General features: G+C 42.4%; 1 protein-coding gene across 2 annotated transcripts in view; it reads left to right on the plus strand.

Annotated features, from left to right (window-relative positions):
- The first annotated feature begins 5,705 nt into the window (after window positions 1-5,705).
- The window catches only part of LOC306940073 (2-oxoglutarate dehydrogenase complex component E1-like), a 42,735-nt gene continuing 29,181 nt past the window's right edge, over window positions 5,706-19,259 (plus strand). Inside the window, exons 1-5 of one of the 2 annotated variants that reach the window (XM_079525031.1) lie at window positions 5,706-5,866; window positions 7,344-8,217; window positions 8,281-8,594; window positions 10,191-10,391; window positions 11,104-11,191. In XM_079525031.1, the coding sequence (XP_079381157.1) occupies window positions 8,313-8,594; window positions 10,191-10,391; window positions 11,104-11,191 (571 nt within the window). In that variant the 5' untranslated portion in view covers window positions 5,706-5,866; window positions 7,344-8,217; window positions 8,281-8,312. Of the gene's footprint in view, window positions 5,867-7,343; window positions 8,595-10,190; window positions 10,392-11,103; window positions 11,192-19,259 lie in introns of both variants that reach the window. The other variant, XM_079525030.1, reaches the window with a different exon arrangement.

Raw genomic sequence — 19,259 nt, forward strand, 5'->3', positions numbered from 1 at the left:
CAGCGCTTGTAGATCTGCTATCGACAAAATCAACACTAGTGTGGAAGACGTTCCCATTGTTTTTTTGTTTTTGTTTTAGTAGCAATAGCACAAAGTGAAAACATATGATTTGTAACAATGACCAAAATCTACAAAGTCACTTGTAACTTAAGTAAAAACAACACCCACAACAACAACAAAACAATATTTGCCTCTGAGATGTAGTTGAGTAGAAGTATAAAGCATTGGGGGACAATAGCAGATCAACATTCTCACAGCGCAACGCATCGCGTCACAATGTGAGCTTGCCGATCGGCTATTTTCCTGCGACAGCTTTCTCCCCCACAAATAACAGAAAACGGAAAATACACGAGCATAGAGCCCTGAGGGACTCCGGTCGACCTTATGGTGTTAAAGTAGTAAACCTTGATTAAATGTACTTAGTTCCGCTGCTGCACAGTGTTCCAAACTCACACGCCATCACTGACTCACTCACAGTATCTCCTTTAGTTTAGACCATTTACATTCCTCCACCCGCCCAAAAAAATAGCCGATCTACAAGCTCACACAGCCGTCAGCTTGTAGACGGTCTTATTCCCAGGCGAGCATTAAGCGACATTATACAACAGGTCGTTTCGAGGAAGCAATCTGATTGGTTGAATTATCAGCTTCTAGCCGTTCCTTAAACCAGCGCAAAGGAACACCTACTCAAAACAACGATTTCAGCTGTGTTTTTTTCTCCCAGAGCGCAGCAGACGCGGTGGCTAGGCTATAGCTAGTTTCTTGGGACATTTGTGGTCGTAGTGACTACATCTGTCATTAAAAAATATATCATTTTCCGGCGATTTCCTACGGCACCGCAGGCGTGCGTTAATTCATGGCGATAAAGAACACCCTCTCGTGTAATATCGCTTAATTGACTTAATCTCCCTCTCATTCAAAGAAAGACTGATTTTTATGAAAAATGCACTTCTGTTTCTCAACTCGTATAGCATTATACGAGGATGAGTCGTGGCATTGCCGTGACTGCGGAACATATAGCAGCCGATCTACAAGCTCGCACCGTATAGCTGAGCTTGTAGATCGGCTGCATAAACACCGTATGAATCATATTAATGAATACTCTCATCGGAGATTCATCGTTTCTAATTCCATGAAAATGTACTTCTGTTTCTTACTAGTTTACAGTATTTTGACGACGACTGCTGTCTCTTTAAATTGTAGAGTGTCTCTAATGGTTGACTCTTTCTCTGACACACACACGCGCGCAGCCGTGCACACACACACAGGCACGCACACGCCACACACACACGCACACACACACACGCACACGCACACACGTGACGTTAACACGTCTTTCCCCGTCTAAAAGTTGAGCATGACTTCTACGTGTTACACCAAGGACTGTTTTTTCTGCATGAATAAGTCTGCCTGCGTTTTAAAATGGATCTACAGTACCATATATCACAGTGACTGGACCTTGTTTGTTTTTTGATACGTAATGTTTTTGGGTTTTTTTTTTTGTCGAGGTTTTATGGCCGACCGCCGTACCTATAGCTGCATAAAAACGTATTGAGTGGTGTACACTTGTCAGAACCCTACACAGCCAAAAACCTCAGTGTTGATATTAGTCGTTCTGATACGATAATTTAGTATCGGAAAAAAGTGTTGTTATCGGCGAGTCTAACGTATATATATATGCCGGTCCGATGCCACGCGATTTATCACATGATGGTGTTTAATTTATCGTAAACACTTATTTTAGATTTTTGAATTGAATGCTTGATGTTGCACTACTGTTTTATACTCTTAACTGTACTATTTACATGATTCTTTTACTAACTTGTGTTCCGCACTTTAACAATTATTAATGGAATTGTTATGTGTTCCTTCCTAGATTTGTTTTTAAATTGCGCATCGGATCGGTATACTCTGTATCGAACCCGGTACACAGATTGCGGATATATATCGGTATCGGGAGAGAAATGATGGTCGGATGTTCGGGAACATGTCCAAATCACTCTGACGAGTACATTTGGTTCCCTAAACTCTGAAGGGTGCACAAAATGGACCCTTATGGGGTCCATTTGTTTTCACCCTTTTAGAGGTAAATTAATTAATTCAATGAATTAAAAAATAATTCATTTTAGGAATTTTCAATTAATTAATTTAACTGTGTAGAGCCAAGTGCAATGGACATCACTTAGCATGCCAAACATGTTAATTAATGTATACTGTTGTTCTTACTTGACTCTCTGTGTATAAACACTTGCAAGTAAGCATTGAAATGAGGAATTATAAATATGTTTAAAACTAATAGTAATGCATCGTTCGTTACATTAAAAAAAAAGAAGAAGAAAATATAATAAACTACAGCTGCATTGAGGTTGACTTTAAACTACAAAGTATCGTGGGTGGTATTCTGTTGCATGATAATCGACATGTTGCTAACTGTTGCTACAGTTACAGAGTTAACTTCTTTTTTATTGACAGCAGGCAAACTGCTAGTATTATTAACTACTATTTTCCGACCTCTATAACAGCATAAATACTTTTTTTAATTGATATTTCGGTATGTTTTGGTGATTATAGCATGTCTTTTTTCTTTCTTTTTGAGTGGTGCAAACCACTCCAACAACCAGCTTTGTCTGTACCCGTGTACCTGTACGTGTACCCGTGTACCCGTGTACCTGTACGTGGCCCCACGCACAGGCCCACACACAGGTGAGCATGGTTGCTATGGTTAGTGTGTGACGTCACTGCACCACTCAGTTCACACGGGTGTGATTTTTTATTTTCATTACTTTTAAAGAACCGCTGATTTTGAAGTGGTTCTGGAAAAGATGAATGGAAAAGTACACAATTCAAGCTCAAATGATTTATTGGAAAAATACAATTTGTGCCGATGAATTAATGGCCCTGTTCCAGGCTTGGGCCAAACCTGCAATGTGTATAATTGGCACACTGGTTTTCACTGGTGTGTGTGTTCAGTAACGGGCGCATCTCCAGTGCTTTAGTAAACGGAAAATACATTTTCAGGTCGGGATAACAATTTCATCCAATCAGAGAGAGAGAGAGAGAACTGGGGATAGTTGAGAAGTGATGACACCCAAGAAATGAGCAGAACAAAATTGGATCTGTCCAAACCACCTGGCAATGTATTTTCCATTTATTAATTATGTGCATATAGCAACGTTTACTGACCAGAATATGAAGGTTTAACCTTTGCACAAAAACACTTTTGGTTTAAAAACAAATAAATAAAAATATCCATAAGATGGTGGCTATCCTTTTGGACATGCCATTTTTGGAAAATAGCAAAACATGGCAATTTTGGACATATCATTTTTGGAAAATAGCAAAACATGGCAGATCTACAAAGCCCACAATGCTCATCACAAGCTTTCTGATCGGCTATTTTCTTTTCTTTTTAAATTCATTTCACATTTAGCCAGAGACGATGGCTCATTTTGAAGGTCCTTGAGGCATTGAAAGGATCGGGAAACACACATTATCGGCGAGTGAAATGCGGGCCATGTCAGGTCAGCCCCCCCTCGCAAAACATAATTATATGCAGAGTTTTTTTTTATATATATAATTTAAGTTGGGCCCCCGTTGCAATACTCTTACTATCCACAGGAGGGCGCCAACAACATACACTTAAACATTCACGCTGTAAGCAGGCCTTGCATTTAATGGTGTGTAACATTCCTATAATAAAATAATACACCTGTTGATATTCTGTTGCTTACATTTTGAGTGGTAACTGTACAAGTGTAATTGTCACAAACAACAAGCAGTCCAGGGGGTTCGTTGTGTACTTTGTGAGACTGGCAGAAACAGTACAAGGTAAACATTAACATCCATATATATTGTACATGGTGCTAGGACTGATAAGCAGACAACAGTTGGACTGCAAAGGCTGTAAAAAATAATTATGTGATTGAGTATATACAGTACTTATGAGTGAGTGTTTTCGCAGTTGCATGACGTGTAATATACGATACTGATATTACCACTTTGTTGCTCCTATAATGTATATGGCTTTTTGAAGTTAAGAATGAAGATCTGTCTTTTGGAGCTGTTTGTATGCAAATATATATATATATATATATATATATAGCATTTTTTTTGTTTGCATTTTTTCCCCTCTTGGTTGAATGAAAAGGAAAGTGATTGATATATTAGCTCAATCTCTGTAACATAAAGCTCTTAATGGGAAAACAAAGTGTATTTGGTTGGATTTTTTTATGACAATGATTCTTCCGACGTGTTATTTATATTTATTATATTCTCAGTGCTGTCAGTTTAAAGCAAAAGTGAAAAATGTTATCAATGTGAAAACGAATAAAATTGAAATCATATCACTCATTCTTTTTGGTCTACTACGGTATTGTGTGTGTGTGTGTGTGTGTGTGTGTGTGTGTGTGTGTGTGTGTGTGTGTGTGTGTGTGTGTGTGTGTGTGTGTGTGTGTGTGTGTGTGTGTGTGTGTGTGTGTGTGTGTGTCTGCTCTGAAGTGTTGGAAGAAGTACTCACATGTTTTACTTGAGTAAAAGTATCACTATACTGCAAAGTAGAAATACTACGGTAAGTATTCAAAATGTACTTGAGCCAGGTACAAAAAGTACATCAGCATCGAAATATACTCAAAAGTATATATAGTGTATATATATATAATTTTTTGTATCCTTTATTTACCCAGGGTAGTAGCTGAGCACAAGTGCTCATTTTCAGCAACGCCCTGCACATAGAAACACACAGACACACATCAATAGTATATAGAGTGTGTGTGTGTGTGTGTGTGTGTGTGTGTGTGTGTGTGTGTGTGTGTGTGTGTGTGTGCGTGTGTTTGTGTGCTCGTGCGTGCGCGCGCGTTTATCATTTCATTTCAAGGTGATGACATGGATTAGGCAGAAAGGGAGACACATCCAGCTCAACCTTTGCACTCAGGGGCAAAGTTGAACTGTAGTCACTTTGCATCAATAAAGTGAGGTCAGACGGAGTCATGTAGGTAGAAACTGCTAAGTAAGCACATGTTCTATCTATTCTATACACTGTGGTTCCCAAAGTGGGGTCCGGGGATTATTGTACAATCAATGTTAATTTAACTCTTGAGTTTACTAACGGGTCCACTTGGTTCCAAACTATCATTTAGTTGCAGGGGGACCCCCTGGATCTCCGTCAAGGACCCCTGGGGGTCCCCGGACCCCACTTTGGGAACCCATGGGCTACAGAACCAATTAAAGGTCAACTTTACAGGACGGTTAAATCTCTGAAAATGCACATTAAATAATAATAATAAGAGTTGATGATAGTGTTGTCTATTAAGCTATGACATATTTGAGGGAAAAAAGGTTACTATTAATATATTGTATATAGGCGTATGTAGGCTATATAAGTATATGTAGCTAAGGAGGAGTCTTTGGCCTGAAAATCGTTGTAGATCAGCTGGCATTAAAGCACACGGAACTGGAAATGAAAACACAAGTTCGAGATAACCACTGAATAAATAGCCTAGGCCTATACTCATGTAAACTGAAAGTGTGTGTGTGTGTGTGTGTGTGTGTGTGTGTGTGTGTGTGTGTGTGTGTGTGTGTGCGTGCGTGTGCATGTGCGCGCACACGGACTGACGTAAGGCCACCAGCGCGTGACGCGCATGGATCATTCAGTTCCATGCGCTGCAGGTGGTGATGAAACCGAACGGTGAGTCAGTTCAGTGGACGGACTGACTGTCCCAACACACTGTCTGTCACTGTAGCCTATACTCCAGATCACTGTGTGAGAGACAGTGACTGCATCTAGTATAGTAACTAGTGTGTACATAATATCTGTGTACACACTCAGCCAGCCTGCTTCAACAACGGCTTCTAACACCACACGCGCACGGTAAGTGTAGTATTTACACTTGCGTGAAAAGAGGAGTTAACGGGCAATTATGGGCACTGTATTTTGCCCGTTTAGCGGGCATATACAGTTAATATACGGTTACGGTAATATACAGGTACAATTCGGGAGTTTACCGGAGTTTGTTGGAAAGTTTAACGGGAGTTTCCTGTAATATACACATCCGTATTCCATGCTTTTTGCGCAGTGTAACTTGTACACTATAGCAGACATGCGCTTGTCTGCTATAGTGTACAAGTTAGTGTAGGCTACATATTATTAGTTTGTTCCCTGTGTTCATTTATAAATGACACTCTTTTAGCTTTTATCTCAGTTAAATATGGTATAACATTATAACCGTAGCCTAGCCGTGTGTATAGTGTAATGTCCAACTGGTTGTTGTTGAGAGACGGTTAGCCCCATCATGGTCCAGTGCGTCTGGACGGTAATTAAGACATTAAGGGGAAATGACAATTCTCCTGCGGTGCTCCTGTCCCCTTAATTTCTTAATCTCCTGGAGATGGGGTTCAGGAGACTCTTTCCGGATTCAGGAGTGTTGACAGCCCTGACTGGACCATGGGGCTAAGAGACGATCATCAGGTGGACCAGACATTACTGTAACTTCCAAGCTCTAGAACCTTCACAGCACCACTGCAGAGCCCCACTAGCTGGCGCTAATAGTTATAGGTTGTTTTGGGCGTTCTTTTGCAGCTTGAAACGATTATGTAACGATTGACCTGTACTGTTGTCTATCAGTTTGAACTGTACCCCTTATATTGTACCCATTCTAAACTGTCAATACAAATATCAATCAATCAATCATAATGAGCATTGAATGTCATAGTGTCAGTGTCTGACTGTTTAAAGGTAGGTGTGTTTAAAGGTTTGTTAAGCTGTAGGACGTACAGTAGGCTATAGCCTACCTTTAAACAATCAGACACTGTACACTTACAGTATAGGTGATATATATTATTTATTTATTTCTGTTTCTAAAAGTGTTAAATAGCTCTAAGAGGTCAACACATCTTTCCAGCTCTTTTGAATGAACGAATGAATGAAAAATTGGAATTGGAACACCAACCATACATTTGAAGCTTAGATAGATATATAGATCTTTATTGTCATTGCAACAAGTACAACGAAATTAAAAGTGCCAACCGATCAGTGCATCATAAACTAAGAATATAAAAACTAATACAACAAGAACACACACATAACCATACTTCATGTTATTGCACAAATCCTTATTGCACATGACATATATTGCACAGTACACACTTAGTTGCAGCTGTTATTGCACAAACAAGTACTTAACTTAGAAACAGCATAATAAAACATGTATTTTAGCAAGCTTGTATAACTATGGGTACTCCCTGGTTGACCCCTGTTACTATGATTATGCAGAGCTTTTACTTACCTTTTTTAAATAAAAACACTGCTAGTCTTAACCATAACACATCACTTTCTTAACTCCATACAGACCCCTGATGTGGAGGAGGAGCAAGGCTGACACCTGGAGGACGACAGAGGAACAGCCGTGAGAGTCACGACGACACACCTTTTATTGGATTCAGTCGCCAGAGGCAGCACAGCACTTTGGTTACCGTTACTAGAGTAAGGGGATATACAGTATACTGTAAAGGTACAGTACAACAAAGCAAAGGGACCCTATAGGGCGTCAGGGCGGCGAGGGAGAATAATAGTCACACATAAGCAGCGTCGACAATGAACTGTATCATACAATAGTATAATTAGTATTATTATACACCAACCAGAACGTAAACACACACCGCTGTCCTCCTGGTATCCCGCCCAGAGCTACAACCAAATTACGTATACTTACGTAAAAGTATAGCCTCACGAGGAGAAAGAAATAACCTCCTATACGAGGTTGTTGTTGCTTTCCGGAAGGCTAGCTCGCCTTCGTTAAAGCACGTACGCTCGCCCGCAGTTTTACATTTTACGCGCCGGCCGCACGCCGACCGCTAGGTGGGGCGGTTCTTGTATTCTGTGTATTTAAAAAATATATATTATTATTATTTACTGGGGATCAGGTTAGAAATACGTTTAGGGTTAGGCATAGTTTTACTGAGGTTAAGTTTAGGGTTAGGTTTAGGCATAGTTTTACTGAGGTTAGGTTTTTGGAATAGGCTTAGGTTTTGTCACCGTTTTACTGAGGTTAAGTAAGGTTAGGAATATGGTTAGGTTTAACCGTTTTTAGGCATATAGTTTACTTTGGTTACGTTTTAGGAATACAAGCAGGTAGGTAGAGAGAGACCTTTCCACCGGATTAAACGCCAGAGGCGCGACTGTATTGAGGCGAGCCGATCTGGTATTCCTGTGGACTACTGGAGGTTGTGTGTGGACTACTGGAGGTTGTGTGTGGACTACTGGAGGTGGAGTGTGGACTACTGGAGGTGGAGTGTGGACTACTGGACTCGGGGAGACCATGCACCGTCTAAGGACTACGGTGGTGAGGCTCCGGCCCATCACAGCTCATGCTCATCGGACAGAGACCCATCAGAGACTGTCGCTCTCGTCACACTCCTCCTCCCAGCCTCCTCCCAGAGCCGCGGCGAGGCTGGAAGGACCTCCCAGGACCCTCACGGTGCAGCCCCGGCGGAGCCTCACCGCCTCCGTGGCCGCCGAGCCCTTCCTGAACGGAACCAGCTCCAACTACGTGGAGGAGATGTACTACGCGTGGCTGGAAAACCCCAAAAGTGTGCACAAGGTTAGGTGTGTTTGTGTCGTCTGTGTGTGTGTGTGTGTGTGTGTGTCGTGTGTCGTGTGTGTGTGTGGACCACTCGGCCAGCGGACGCTGTCAGGCAAGGGCCTATATTATTATAGGCTCTTGCCTGACAGCGTGCCGCGTGTTCGAGTCCCGTTCATGACGACCTTTGCTGCATGTCGCTCCCCTTCTCTCTCTCTCTCCCTCTTTCCTGTCTGTCTTCACTGTGACTATCTATCGATAAAGGCACAAAAAACAAAAACAAATCTTGGGAAAAAAAATGAAAGTGTCTCAAAACAAAACTGCGCTGATGGGAAATGTTTATGGATATTATGAAATGAATGACCCATTGCACACATACACAAGGAGAGAAAATGAAAGCAGCTTCTTTTCATATCAGTGTCAAAACAAAACTGGCCATAATATTTACAGCCGGAAACACAGACGTTATCATGAAGGTACCGTACAACATGTACAGTTTAGATTGTTGTACATGTTTGTACACAGTCTAGACAGTTCAAGGACGACCTCACCCAGTTTCATATACAGTAACTGGTCCTCACTAATGCTCATGATAAAATGACACTGTTTTACTTTTTCTACTCGGTTTCTGTCGGCACTCGCAGTTCCTGGGGGTGTTTGATTTGAGCAGCACTAAAACGGGTGTAAAACATCCCTTCCTTCCACAGAAGTACATTTGGTGGTTAAACTCGTTTTGTTTTCAAATCTGTGGGACCGTGATCTAAACGGTAAAGTCCGCTGTGTTCATTTCACTCTGCACAATCAAATCATTATGGGTCCATTTGGTTCCTATAACTATCATTAATTTATACTGGGCACCTACGTAGCTGCAATTTGCAACACTAGATTGTTTGTTGCTTATTGAGATGTTTGATGATCACTTCTGTGTGAAAGGTTGTTCAAAAAAGAACTGGGGTGAGGGTTGTTCAAATAGACACAATCAATACGTACAGTAGTCGCACGTGCGCGTACTGGACAGTAGTGTGGAGAAAGGTTCTGTCCAATGTGTGTGTGTATTGGAGCCTGGGAGGCTGAGAGCATGTTCTGGTGTGGCTGTGCATAGGTGGGTGGCGGTGGCTCAGGGGTAGAGTGGCCGGATGCCAACCGCAAGGTTGCCAGTTCGAACCCGGGCTTCCCCCAGAGTTAGTGTCAAAGTGTCCTTGAGCAAGACACTGAACCCCTAATTGCTCCCGATGTGCTGGTTGGTGCCTTGCATGGTTTCCGCTGCCATCGGTGTATGTGTCTTACTCCTGGGCTGGCACAACATCAGAGCAATAATTGTCATCATACTGTAGTGTAGGTAGTTTACAAACAGTACAGTTCTTGTTTTGATGCCACGCACGTGCTGAAAGTGTGCCAGTAGGTGTAGTGGGTTCGCTCATAGCCAAGGCAATGTCATTATAATTCAATTACATTGGCTTGAAATATGCTGCCAAAACAACTTAATAAAATGAGACACTGAATAATAATATAATAAAGGGGGGGAAAATGTGTGGAAGTAACTAAGTTACTTCCACGTCTTTCTGCCTATAATTTTGTTTAATCTTTTTTTTACTGTATTCTTTCTTCTCCTTGCAGTCTTGGGATATTTTCTTCCGCAACGCCAACGCCGGGGCTCCCCCCGGGGCAGCCTATCAGAGCCCTCCGCCGCTGGGCGGGGCCGCCGCTCATCAGGGATTGGTCGGCGGCCACCGGCAGGCTCTGGCGAGGTCACAGCCTGACGTGGCGAAGCTGGTGGAGGATCACCTGGCTGTGCAGACGCTCATACGAGCTTATCAGGTGAATAACCCATAAACCCATCTTAACCCAGTTCAGGACGGGGAAGACCTTTTGGTGTTTTTAAGCATTATGTTATACTTTAGCTGTTGGAAAAATAGCAGATCTACAAGCTCATAGCGTGGCACCGAGTGCCGCGCTACAAGGTTGTAGATCTGCTATTTTTTTTAAATCGTGAAAATGTCGCACAAATCTTTCAATATATATATTCTTTCAGAGTGAACATTTTAAACCCATTTTGGTTTCCATTCCAGAAGGGTTAACACCAAAAGGGGTTCCCGCCCAGAATGGGTTAACTCAAATCTTTGCTTCTGGGGGGTCCCTGGAAGAACATATTTTCAGATGGGGGTCCGTGGCCAAATAAAGATAATTCTGGGGGTCCTTGACATGAAAAAAGTTGAGAACCACTGACATAGAAACAGGTTTATCAGAAAACTGATAGGATTTACAAGCATTTTGTTTTCAATCGGCCTCAGGTCTAAATGGGATCAGAGGGTCAGAGCTTGTAGATCGGCTATTTTCAGCAAGTGTAAAATCATTACGTCATTACGACGGCGTCCTTTTAGTCGACTAAATCGACTGTAGATTTGGTTGACAAAAAATCTTATGATACTTAATCGACTATAACCAGACTAACACGAAAACATTCCGTGTGACTAAAAATGACTAAAACTAAAATAAATTCTATCCATATCAACCCTGCTCTGTGTTCCAGGTGCGTGGGCACCACATTGCCAAGTTGGACCCGCTGAACATCAGCTGTGTGGACTTTGACGACGCCCCCTGTAGCTTCCAGAACGTTGGTGAGAAACAGCATATTCACTGGTGGGAAAAGTAATCGCAATCTTTAACATTGTGAGCTTGTACAGTACAGTACAGTACAGTACAGTACAGTACAGTACAGTACAGTACAGTAGATCGCCTATTTTCATTCAAATGGCCGAAATGAAGTGGTTAATGTACAATATTTGGATCCATTAAAACACTGACCGCTAGGATTAATTCATCTATTTATCACACATTGCCATGGTTTTTTCCCCCTTTCAACCTTTTATTTTGAAGAGCCAAATATCTGTAACCGGGTGTTACGATGACACAATGCTGTGTGTGGTGTCTTGACCGGTTGTTGTTCTCTCGGTCGGTGGTGAAAAATCCCGAACGTGAGTATCACAGCGCCTGCCGATTTGGAGATACAGGCCAATGAAAGCGGGTAGCCTCAGAGGGCGTGCGTGCAGAGAGTACACTGGGTTCGGGGGAACCCAGTGTACTCTCTGCTGCCCCGGTTAATGGAAAGCACATAGAGTACCGAGCCATGAGGCTCTCCTGTTTCTGTAGCGTGTACCCCCTGGACATGACGCTAGTATGTAGCAGGGTCTTACCCACAATCCAACCCTTGCCATGCTGAGTCCCATGCAGGGAGGTCCCATTTTTATAGTCTTTGGTTTGACCCGGCCGGGAATTGAACCCCCGACCTCCCAGTCTCAGGGCCGGACACTCTAACCACAAGGCCACTGAGCTGCCGCTGGTAGTGTAGTACCAGTAGCACTATATTGTTCTAACGTTGTGTAGAGAAGCTTTGTTCACAGGACCGCCATTCAAACAAAGTCCTTTTGTTGTGCACCATTTGTGAATAGGAATGTTCAGGTGGAAATGCATGGCTTATGCAACACCAGTGGTTCTCAACCTTTCCAGGGCGCGCGACCCCCCCCCCCAAAAGAATCATATTTGAACGGTGGACGTGTGGTCATCGCAATTCGCTATGTTGGCTTGTGAGTTGTGATGGATTTTTTTTTTTTTTTATTCCATTTTTTGTCGCATGGACATACAAAATGAGTGGTCAATACTACCAGAGACCCATACAGAGATAGCCCTGAGTGACCATCCATAACATTGTCTGTAACTCTGAGAGTTTGTGTTGATTTCATCGACTAAAACTAAGACGAAAAATGTTCGTCGACTACCTTTTTCCACTGAGGAAAACTAAATGGAAACAAAAAAAACCCTACGCTATGATGACTAAAACTAAGACTAAATGTATTGACAATTTCATCAACAGCTAAAAACTAGACTAAAAATGTTAGGAAGAGACTAGTGGATGGACTAGTCATTTTACACTTGGTTGCATGCTGAAAATAGCGATCTACAAGCTCACAACGCGTCGCAGCGCGACGTGTTGTGAGCTTGTAGATTGGCTATTTTCAGCAGGTGTAAAATCAGTCATTACCACGGCATCAAAATACATTTTAGTCGACTACATCAACTGTAGATTTGGTCGACTAAAATCTTATGATATTTAGTCGACTAAAACTAGACTAACACTAAAACATTCCAGGTGACTTAAAATGTGACTAAAACTAAATTAAAACTATTCAAGAGACTATGACTAAAACTAAAATCAAAATTTGCTGCCAAAAACAACACTGCATGGTTCAAATTTGTACCCTCTCAGAGTTATGTTGCAAATTAAACGTTTGAGAACCAGACTAGCACTATAGCTCATAATGTGCTTGTCGTAGTAAATCAGTGTCATAAATATTCTGAAGAAAACCTGGAGACTTGAAAATGTTTGCTTTATTATTATTATTTGACAATTTGGCCTTAATGTTTGACCAGTTTTTATAGTATAGTTTGTACTATAGTATATATTATATACTTTTGATTTGTTTGTTGCGCACGCACGCACGCACGCACCAACGCACGCACCAACGCACGCACGCAATTTTCTTGGGCTACCCGATCCACAGTTTGAGAAACACTGGCTTACACTATTCCACATCCCAACACTCAGACAGCTTTAGGAAGGAAGGAAGGAAGGAAGGAAGGAAGGAAGGAAGGAAGGAAGGAAGGAAGGAAGGAAGGAAGGAAGGAAGGAAGGAAGGAAGGAAGGAAGGAAGGAAGGAAGGCTCCACCCTTATCGCACCTTTTTATGAAGGTTCAAGGCTCGGAACACAACACAGGGAAGCATGACTTTTGTGCGTGTTCTGTGTGTTTGTTGTGCATGTGTCTGGGCGTGTGCTGTGCATGTGTTGTGTATGGGTGTGTTGTGTATGTGTGTGGGCGTTGTGTGTGCATGTGTTGTGCACGTGTATGGGCGTTGGTTGTGCATGTGTATGGGCGTTGTGTGTGCATGTGTTGTGCATGTGTATGGGCGTTGTGTGTGCATGTGTTGTGCATGTGTATGGGCGTTGTGTGTGCATGTGTTGTGCACGTGTATGGGCGTTGTGTGTGCATGTGTTGTGCATGTGTATGGGCGTTGTGTGTGCATGTGTTGTGCATGTGTATGGGCGTTGTGTGTGCATGTGTTGTGCATGTGTATGGGCGTTGTGTGTGCATGTGTTGTGCATGTGTATGGGCGTTGTGTGTGCATGTGTTGTGCATGTGTATGGGCGTTGTGTGTGCATGTGTTGTGCACGTGTATGGGCGTTGTGTGTGTGCATGTGTTGTGCATGTGTATGGGCGTTGTGTTGTGCATGTGTTGTGCACGTGTATGGGCGTTGTGTGTGCATGTGTTGTGCACGTGTATGGGCGTTGTGTGTGCATGTGTTGTGCATGTGTATGGGCGTTGTGTGTGCATGTGTTGTGCACGTGTATGGGCGTTGTGTGTGCATGTGTTGTGCACGTGTATGGGCGTTGTGTGTGCATGTGTTGTGCACGTGTATGGGCGTTGTGTGTGCATGTGTTGTGCACGTGTATGGGCGTTGTGTGTGCATGTGTTGTGCACGTGTATGGGCGTTGTGTGTGCATGTGTTGTGCACGTGTATGGGCGTTGTGTGTGCATGTGTTGTGCATGTGTATGGGCGTTGTGTGTGCATATGTTGTGCACGTGTATGGGCGTTGTGTGTGCATGTGTTGTGCATGTGTATGGGCGTTGTGTGTGCATGTGTTGTGCACGTGTATGGGCGTTGTGTGTGCATGTGTTGTGCATGTGTATGGGCGTTGTGTGTGCATGTGTTGTGCATGTGTATGGGCGTTGTGTGTGCATGTGTATGGGCGTTGTGTGTGCATGTGTATGGGCGTTGTGTGTGCATGTGTGAGCTATGGTGTTGGAGTTGAATTCAAAACAAAATGTAGGAGGAAACCAACAAAATAAAGGGACCCATATATGTATCCCCCACGAGGCACAAATGGGTCCCGAGCCACTGTTTGGGAACCGGTGGAGTACAGTATTGTGTGGCTTAGTGGCTACAATGAAAGGGACGGACGCACGCAGTCAATAGGCAGCTAATTGTCATGACATGTACTGTAATAGGACTGTGTGTGTGTGTGTGTGTGTGTGTGTGTGTGTGTGTGTGTGTGTGTGTGTGTGTGTGTGTGTGTGTGTGTGTGTGTGTGTGTGTGTGTGTGTGTGTGTGTGTGTGTGTGTGTGTGTGTGTGTGTGTGGTGAACTCAGGGGCTGAGGCTGGACAAAAGGTTACTGGTTGTATGCCAGTGGTGTAGGTTCTCAAACTGGGGTCCGGGGACACCCAGGGGTCCTTGAGGGGGGTTCCAGGTGGTCCCCATACAGACTTATCTATAGTTAGGAATAGGAACCAAATGGACCCGTATGGGTCTGTAACTCTGAGAGTGTACACATGGAACCAAATGGACCCTTATGGGTCTGTAACTCTGAGAGTGTACACATGGAACCAAATGGACCCTTATGGGTCTGTAACTCTGAGATTGTACAAATGGACCCTTATGTGTCTGTAACTCTGAGAGTGTAGTGTACAAATGGAACCAAATGGTCCAATTTTAAGTACTTCTACTTCTACTCCACTACATCTCAGAGGCAAATATTGTACTTTTACTCCACTACAATTATTTGAAAACTTTATACTAGTAGTTACTTGGAAAATAGCCGATCTACAATCTCACAATGCGTCACGGATTTGATAGGATTTATTTATTTTTAATCTCTGCTAATCTACAACACTATAAAATGATCAGTGTTATCTTAATCCTGGCACAACGTCAGAGCAATAATTGTCATCATACTGTAGTATAGATATAGTTTACAAACGGTGCAGTGCATGTTTTGATGCCAAGCACGTGTTGAAAGTGTGCCCGTAGGTGTAGTGCAGGGGTGGGCAACTGGCGGCCCGGGGGCCCACATGCGGCCCCCAACTTCACTTAATGCGGCCCGCATGTTAATATCAGAATACTGATATAGTATTGATTTCATCTGTTTACAATTCCAAACCCACTTTAATTACTTCATGACTAGTATTAAATGACTAGTACTTAATGACTAGTATTAAAATGTTATTGTCTTTTTGTGTCCAATGTAGTTATGTTAACAGTTCCTAAAGTTAACATAACTATAACTAAATGCATTTAAAATTCAATAAAAAGGGTTACTTTTCAGGATTCCAAATTCAAAAATAGCAAAAAAATATTCATGTTTTCAATTAAAATATAGCAAAAATAGCTGATCTACAATCTCAAAACGCGTCGCATTGCGACGCGTTTTGAGCTTGTAGATTGGCTACTTTTGCTACGACAGTAATATGCACTGTGGCCCTCTGGAGTGAGTGGCCCTTTCCTTCATCAAAGTTGCCCTCCTCTGGTGTAGTGGGTTGCTCACTACAAGGGGAGAGGGGAGTTGCACCACTCAGTTCACACGGGTGTGATTTTTGTTGTGTACATTTGAGAACCACCGCTGTACTGTAGGTCCGAGTGAGAAGTCAGAACTGAATGTGCCTTATTTATTAGACCATCTCTGTGTCCTGGTCTAAAGTCTAACACATGCACGCGGTGTGTAGAACCACCAGCCTTTAAATCTAAACCTAAAGTCTAACGCATGCATGCGGTGTGTAGAACCACCAGCCTTTAAATCTAAACCTAAAGTCTAACGCATGCATGCGGTGTGTAGAACCACCAGCCTTTAAATCTAAACCTAAAGTCTAACGCATGCATGCGGTGTGTAGAACCACCAGCCTTTAAATCTAAACCTAAAGTCTAACGCATGCACGCGGTGTGTAGCACCACTGATGGAAATAAAATTCCGGCGACCCCAAGGATCAATTAATGGATAAATTATCTATTTTGTAATGCTAATTAGAAAGGACTGTAAATATATATCTTCAATAACCCAGCAGGGAGACCAAATACCGTGCTGTATTTACCTTAAAAATGAGTGAGTAGCCCTTTAAATCTTGAATGACAGTCACTCTACCATAAAAAAATTGAAGGATACCTTAAAAACGAATTGGAGACAGACGAAATAAAGTTCTGAGAGGAAGTTTAAGGTTTTAACTGTAATTTTTAGTAGGTAATAAAGTAAATTTACATAGAGAATGTGCTACATGGTTCAGATAATAATAATAATAGTACAATACATCACTATAATTTAGAGTATTCAATTGGATCCGAACTGCCCCTCTTCACAGTATCTTCCTGGCTTATACTGCATCTGACGTCAGTTGTTGATAAACGTTCATTGGCTGGTAAATAGTTCATTTCCGCAATATCCCACGGTGGTGCTGGTTGTCGAGCACTCATTGGACCAGCACATGGATGATGAGACTGGTATTGTGACATCTTCCTTGGTTCCGTCATTGATGGCCATAGACCGGGAAAGCACAGAGGCTGGCGTTGCTATGGCAACCTGAAGATAACATTCTTTCCCTGCTAGCTGTGAACTCTTTCGACAGAGAGAAATACTCCTATCTACTTTCTCACTAGGCACCAAGGTCAAATACATGTCTCAAATCAAAATAGGCCTCTCAGTATGCGAGTTAACTTGCCTGGGGACAGACAGTATGGAGACCGAATAAGGAGTCAACAAGATATATGATATTAAATCTGAATGTGGCATCAGGAAATCCATAATATAAGTATGATAAAATAATATAAAGGATAATATAGGGCTGAGATGATTAGGCACGTGGATGGTGACATGACATAAATAGGATAAGGAGAACAACCCGGAGTAAACAGGCAGTAGGCTAAGAGTAAAATGATGATAAAAGGGCAAGATGACAAAATATGACCTATATGGAACACGGTCTGGGCCAAAGTTCTATATGTGTTAAGCAACAGAATATGATGGAGTGGCCAACTTGACATGACGTGTAAACAACATGTCAGAATTTATCTATCAACCACCAGCCTTTAAATCTAAACCTAAAGTCTAACGCATGCATGCAGTGTGTAGAACCACCAGCCTTTAAATCTAAACCTAAAGTCTAACGCATGCACGTGGTGTGTAGAACCACCAGCCTTTAAATCTAAACCTAAAGTCTAACGCATGCATGCAGTGTGTAGAACCACCAGCCTTTAAATCTAAACCTAAAGTCTAACGCATGCATGCAGTGTGTAGAACCACCAGCCTTTAAATCTGAGGGGGGTAAAAAAGTGTCTTACTTTCTTTGGCCCCCTGGTGGTCGTGGAATGACCTGCAAGCCAGATTAAAATTGGCCTTGAAAGTTCCCTTGAGAAGTTTCAAAAGGATCGTCTTAACTGTACAGTACAGTCCAACACCTGCACATGTTCGGATGTGTACTAGCCTTCGCATATGCCCATATATTTATTGTTTTTTGGTTCCCGTCCATAAATGTACTTGTGTATTTGTGTGCAAAAGTTCTTGTACCCGGTTATTGGTAGTGTACTATTTTGGAGTATTGCTGTATAATATTGTATAGGCTTCTGGAGGTATTTTTCATGGATTTATTGTTTGCCTGTTGTATAACTTTTTTTTGCATAACTTCTTCTTTTGTATAACTTCTCCTTTTGCAGTCTGTTGTATAACTTGTACATGTATTTTTTTTTTACTGGTTAAATAAAAATGCAGTCAGTGCAGTCATGTCCCTGTTATTTAAACCCTTATTAGACCATCTCTGTGTCCTGGTCTAAAGTCTAACGCACCCAGTCAGTCAGTCCCTCAGTGCAGCATGTCCCTGTTATTTAAACCCTTATTAGACCATCTCTGTGTCCTGGTCTAAAGTCTAACGCACCCAGTCAGTCAGTCCCTCAGTGCAGCATGTCCTTGTTATTTAAAGAACACACCAGATACTAGGTTGACCTATATACAGTAAGCACACACCGCTGCTGGCAATCAAAATCCGTCCGAAATGAACTCAACGCTCACATTTAACACAAAGAGTCTCCTTCGTGTCTCCATATAGGGAACGGGATCTGCTGGTCGGCAAATTATCGGCTTAGGAAGGCAACAAAAAAACGCACGCAAGCACACACACACACGCACACATCTTATTAATGAGAAATATAATAAGTACTACGGATGAGAATCAGTTGAAAAGTAGCTGCTGTTGAGATGAGGAGAGGGAAGAGAGAAAAGGTGATGGTTTATTATTATGCAAGGCTTTCTGTATCTGTCTCTGTCTGCACAATGTAGTGTAGGGCTGCAGTAACAGCTCGTCGATACTACACATGTCTGGGCTGTGAGTGCACTGTCTGAGGCCCTGTTTATATGGCCTGTATTCAAAACTTTTACTTGGTGGTATAAAGTACAAGTTTTTAGTTGACACGACTGATTTCAGCCGTGCCATATTTAAAGCTGCTATAAGCATTAATAAGTCAACATTTTGACTTTATTTTTTTTTATTATTCTTTTTTTGGTATTCAGACAGCCAGCAATGGGTAGAACGCTCCCCCCCAAAAAATGTAGTCTCTGTGACACATCTAGGGGCCGCAATCTGCATTAAAAGATTTTCCTAGAAGTTTTGCCATGCATTGGTCGATTTGCCTGTCTACTTCCTCAGGGGAGTAACTAGATGTCACTGGGCCCTGACGCAGGCTGATCAGCGAGTGTCCCCGACAGCACGCATGCGCATGTGCACACACACACACACACACACACACACACACACGGGCATACACGCACACACACACACACACACACACACACACACACACACGGGCACGCATTCG

Source organism: Electrona antarctica (assembly GCF_951216825.1).
Source record: "Electrona antarctica genome assembly, chromosome: 16".
NCBI lineage: Eukaryota > Metazoa > Chordata > Actinopteri > Myctophiformes > Myctophidae > Electrona > Electrona antarctica.